At 34.1% G+C, this 5,518-nt stretch overlaps 1 protein-coding gene across 2 annotated transcripts; it reads right to left on the bottom strand.

Annotated features, from left to right (window-relative positions):
• Positions 1-2,274: 2,274 nt before the first annotated feature.
• Positions 2,275-4,435, bottom strand: LOC140891421 (rhodanese-like domain-containing protein 4A, chloroplastic). Of its 2 annotated transcripts, none has more exons than XM_073299899.1 (4): positions 3,691-4,435; positions 3,154-3,256; positions 2,552-2,765; positions 2,275-2,431 (listed from the first exon to the last, which is right to left on the bottom strand). In XM_073299899.1, exons 1-4 carry the CDS (start codon positions 4,365-4,367, stop codon positions 2,385-2,387), a joined length of 1,041 nt encoding a protein of 346 aa, XP_073156000.1. In that variant the 5' UTR covers positions 4,368-4,435; the 3' UTR covers positions 2,275-2,384. The 2 variants fall into 2 exon arrangements, with proteins under 2 accessions (XP_073156000.1, XP_073155999.1); XM_073299898.1 differs by having other exon boundaries at positions 2,520-2,765.
• Positions 4,436-5,518: the final 1,083 nt, after the last annotated feature.

Here is a 5,518-nt window from a genome sequence, read left to right on the forward strand (position 1 = left end):
TGGGTGAGGCGGGTGGATCCAAGAGGAGCTAGGCAGTGGATGGCCAGCTGGAGCTTCGTCTAGGGTTTTATTTTATTGTATTGGGTTGATACGGTATTCAATTTGGTTGTATAACTATTTGGGTATTTGCAGATTCCTTTCCTTGGGATTGTATAATATTTATGGCTTCCGCAGTTTAATTCTGGTTTACTGTTTAATTAAGTTAATTGCATGCCTAAGTTTTTGATTAGTATGTGATCTCGGTAAGGGTCACTACAGTCTCATTATGTTGAGACAATCTTAAAAAAATTTAATGCTTATGATTGTACCCATGTTAAGATGCCTCTTGATATGAGCGTTCACTTAAGTAAGAATCATAGAGAACCGGTTTCTCAATTGAAAACTCCAGAATCATTGGAAGCCTCATGTATATCACGAATTGTACTCGACCTGATATTGCTTGTGCAGTAAACAAGCTGAGTTGATTAACAAGTAATCCAAATGAGGTTCATTGGAAAGCTTTGACAGGGGTGTTAAGATATCTAAGACACACACTGGAGTATGGATTGCATTACACAAGATATCCTGTGGTGCTTGAAGGATACAGTGATGCAAATTGAATTTTTGATACCAAAGACTCTAAATCCACAAGTGGCTATGTTTTTAGCATTGGTGCTGGCGCAGTCTCTTGGAGGTCATCGAAACAAACTTGCATCGCTAGATCCACAATGGAATTTGAATTCATAGCACTGGATAAAGCCGCAGAAGAAGTAGAATGACTTAGAAATTTTATGGAGGATATTCCTTGTTGGTCAAAACCAATGCCTGCAATTATGATACACTGTGACAGTCAATCTGCAATTGCAAGGGCACATAATGCTATGTATAATGGTAAGTCTCGACATATTCGTCGAAGACACAATACCGTACGACAATTGATCTCAAATGAAGTTATCACAATTGATTACGTCAAATCAAAAGATAACTTAGCGGATCCGCTTACAAAAGCATTGAATAAAGATCAAGTGTACAATTTGTCAAGAGGAATGTGCTTAAAGTCTACAAAGTAAAGCTCTTATAGTGGTAACTCAACCTTGTTGATTGGAGATCCCAAAATCTTAGTTCAATGGGACAGCTAAATTATGAGAACTTGAGTAAACACTCTAGAATTTTTTTCGACTCATTCCTAGGACTAAGAGTGTTGTAGCCTACACATGTAGTGAGGTTAAGTTTGAACTTTTAATGGTTCCCTGCTTGGAAAAGGAGGAGTATGGTAGGATACTCTTAATAGGAGACCACCTATGTAAGTGTGAGGACGTACCGCCTCATTGAAACACTTATGAAGCCAAGATGTGTTCCATGGCCAAAACGGACACAACCGAAAAACCAATAAAAATGAAGAAAATTCATTGTGTAGGTACTATTGTCTGGGTTTACACAAACCGCCAAGAAGTTCAAGACATCATGTTCACTTCGTGACCTAGTAAATTCGATAGTATTCTACTACGGAAGGTTCAAAACCACAAGCTACCTCTCCTGATGCATTGAATTTTCGTGTAAACTCTCTTTGACATCATGTGCATTCATGCAAATTTCATTCATGTGGAAGATTGTTGAAAATTTTGATTGTGCTTAATGAATTGAAATTAAGCAATGCAAATTTCGAAAAAAGAAAAAAGGATGAGAAGGTCGGAAAATTTAAAAAAAAAAAAGAAAAAAAAACTGGAAAATTGAGGTGTAGGGGCACTAAAAATTGCACCCCTGCATTGGTCATGCTGCATGGGCAAGCAGGGGTGGCGCAGGGGCGCAATATATTGACCCTGCACTAGAGCTTCTGCCTTGGAATTTTCCAAGGCGCCTGGAGTGGTGCAGGGGCGCAAGGTGCTTCTGCTTCACAAAAAGGTGCATATCTTTTTCAAGTTTTCATATGCTTTTTGACATCTTTTGGTGATATTTGTCAGTTATTTGAACCAAAAGACACACCACATGATTGAAAATTTTTGTCTTTACACCGAAACAACATAAATATGAAAATCAAACATCATCTTAATAATTTTAAGAAGATTCTCAGATTTTTAATTCATTCCTGCATACATTTTTGCTTCTTCTTCTTCTTCCTACAAAATATAGTTTATAAAACATTTCTAGTTGAAAAACTTGTGATATACAGTGCTATAATCACAAGTAGAAGTTGTTGTATCTTGGGAGAAGATTGCCAAACATCGTAAGCACCAAGAGCGGGGCAAATCTTCTTAAGGAAATTTTCCAACAAATATACTAACAAAGCATAACTCCTTGCTTATAAGAGTTTTTCTAATGTGTACAATCAAGAATACCATCAGCTCTTCAGACGGGTACAGAAGTTGATAAAACTCATAAACATTTAAAAATCAAGGATACATTACTTAGGCCTCGAAGGAGTTGGGGAAGATGGAGGTTTTAATTCTGGATACTGCATAAAAAAACACTAGTCAGTAGTTGTCCAACATCAAAATTGATGACACATATTTTTCTTTTGATACATAAATGCCATTTCATACGTTCGGGTATGGAGATGATGGTCGTGAATGACCTTTTGACTGCACTGCAGGACTAGCAGAACCAAAATCTTTGCTATCAATCACTTCACTACTGTTCTTGACACTGGAAGGTGCAACAGAGGTTGAGTCGCTGATATTTTTATCCTGTCGTAGTATCCCTCCATTTGTTCCGAGTCGGTTGGATAATTTGGACTTCTTCTTCGGGTAGATGTGAACGGATGTAGGTAGGAGAGTTTCCTGTATTTCCTGCAAAGGCAACATTCAAATGGATTAGTAAGTCGACTATTGTAATAGGTTGCACATGATTGGCAGTAGAAGATAGTTCCAAGACTCGTATAGCATATGTAACCAGTAATTAAAAATGTATTGCGATAATAACACAAATTCATGCCTTTTTTTCCTTGGTCGGCAATATACACACAGAAAATGTAAAAAAAAATAGGTGCTATAGGTCGCCAAGATTCTCAATCTTTATATCTCAATAATGATTTTTGAAGTAGAGATTCTCTTTTCCCGAATGGCCAAAACATAATGATTGATCAAGGACCTCTTCACAATTCAGTTAAGCATTGGAATACAAAATTAATAAAAGACAAAAGATGTACCTAAGAAAGAGAAACAAAAAAGGGTATACCTGCCATCCTTTTTTGCCCCTAATGCCTCCCCTTACCGCATAAGCTTCTTTAAAACCATTTTTCACCAATAACTCAGCAACTTGGATTGAGTTACCATCAAAACTACCTTACGCATGAAAGAATCAACATAAGTTAGTATAAAACAAGATGTGATACTTGTTCTTGTGGAGCTAGGCAGATAAAGCGGGACCCCGTGACATTAGTAATCCACTTTGTCCCGAAATAACTTGGACAAAGAAACACTAGACTGCAACATAATAGTAATGTTAGAACAGTGAGTTCATTTGCGTTTGTGATTAACAATCCCTTCACTGATTTCTGGACTATGAGTTGCACCTTCAAGAATCGAACATCAGTGAGTCATGCATAAAGATTTGTGGTGTTTGTACGACAATAATTCCATAAAACAGCTACATAAATGGTGTTTGCTACGAACAATCATGCTAGATATTGTGTCTTTTTTCCACCTCTTTGTAAGAAACAAAAACAATGAAACTGAGGTTCTCACCACAACGAAAAAATATCACCAAGCTTACTTGTCTATAACACAAACAGTAGCATTTGCAGGCTCTTCAAAGTTCTTCAAAACATTCTTCACAAAACCATTTTCATCTCCCAGGCGAAACTCAACCTGGAGCACACTCTTGTTCAAGATTTTCAAATTGGGCGAATTCAAGTACGCCAAACTCTTACGGTCCCTAATATCTAAGAGCTGGCAGCTGGGGTCATCCTGCAGCTTCCGAAACGCATTAATGGCGGACACGAACTTGTACTTCTGCAAGTACTCCTCAGTCAAAGGGATCGCAATAAGCCAAATGAAAAAAACAGAGGGGACAAAAAAAGGGTAGTTGGTGAAAAAGTCATCAATGGAAATCACAATCGATTCCAAGTTAATCTTGTTCGATACTTGTTCGGGAGCAGCTTCAGAGGCAAGGCAAGAAAGTGGAAAAGGGAATGCAAGAAAAGGAAGGAAAAAGTGGGGATTTATGTTAACAAGATTTGATATGATGTGGTGTGATGTCGAAGATTGTGGAATTGGGAAATTTGCTTCCGTGGTGGGAGGAGGATGGGTTCGGGGGAAATGGACAGAAATTGGAGTGAAATTGCGTACGGGAGAGTGATTGAAGGCTGGAATTTGGGGTTTTAGGGATTTGAAAGGGTTTTGGAGAGGTGGAGAAGCCGTCGCAGAGGGGAATTTGGAGATGGACTCCATTGACAAGTGTGGTGAGTGAGTGGAGTGGATAGATCACAAACACAAAATTCTTTTTATCTGGCCATCCATCAAATGTTATCTATTCTATTGTACTAAAAATACTAATATCGTATATAACAAAATCTACTATATATATATTATATAAAATTAAGTGAAATCGGTCGAACCTGTTTTCTTATAAGTGAAATCGGTCGAACCTGTTTTCTTAATTTTATATAATATATAGTATATATAAAGTAGGTTCGACCGATTCACTTAATTTTTTTTAAAAAATATTTTTTAAAAAAAATAAAATTTTTAAAAATTATAATTACTTTTTAGTTCCCATAAAATAATATGTTTATCATATTTAAAATTTAAAAGTTTTATTTCGATTATATATACATGATTATTTAATTTTAAACTTTTGAAAAATAATATTTGAACTTATTTTAATTTATTTTTGTTTATAAAATATATAATAATTATATTTCATATTTTGATCATATGTTGCTTAGATTTTTCTTTATTTTTTTTTAAAAAAAATTGTTTAGATTTTAAACTTTGGTAAGTGTATTATATATATATATATTATTATTATTATTATTATTATTTTATATAATATAACAATATTCCAATCCGACGTTTGGTTGAACCAGTCTAATCGATTGAACCATTTTTTAAGAGTTTATCAGTTCGATAACCAGTTCGATTGTGAAAACATTGTTAAAAAAATTAATCACATTTTGGTGAATTCATTTTCATAATTACTACATTACCCTTTGAATTTAGTGGAAAGTTAACTAACTTATGAAGAATAACTTATATATAATTAAGAACTATTAAAATTTAAAATCGTGATTTTATTTTGAAAATTTTAATTTAAATATAATATAAATTATTAAAATATTATATAATGAAAATTATAATTGCAATTTATATAAATAACACTTATTACGCACATGTACGAGTGTGTTCTGATTATTAGTATAATTTAAATTTGAAAGTCTAATTGAATAAATATAAAGCATACTAACTTCGAAAACATAAAAAATTGTTTTAAAAAAATAAAAAATTAACGACCGAAGCACACGCATTGCGTGTGTAATACAATATATAAATATTATTTATTTCATACATGCAAAATATTTTTATTTTTAAAATAATTGTTT

The sequence above is a fragment of the Henckelia pumila genome, chromosome 3 (assembly GCF_033568475.1).
Source record: "Henckelia pumila isolate YLH828 chromosome 3, ASM3356847v2, whole genome shotgun sequence".
Lineage (NCBI taxonomy): Eukaryota > Viridiplantae > Streptophyta > Magnoliopsida > Lamiales > Gesneriaceae > Henckelia > Henckelia pumila.

Excerpts from the sequence above, each read along its gene's own strand:
- LOC140891421 (XM_073299898.1), bottom strand. The coding sequence starts at position 4,367 with ATGGAGTCCATCTCCAAATTCCCCTCTGCGACGGCTTCTCCACCTCTC. Across the intron at positions 2,766-3,153 it reads GGGGCAAAAAAGGATGGCAG|GAAATACAGGAAACTCTCCT; the intron begins GTATACCCTTTT and ends TTGCCTTTGCAG. Across the intron at positions 2,432-2,519 it reads CATCATCTCCATACCCGAAC|TATCCAGAATTAAAACCTCC; the intron begins GTATGAAATGGC and ends TTTTTTATGCAG.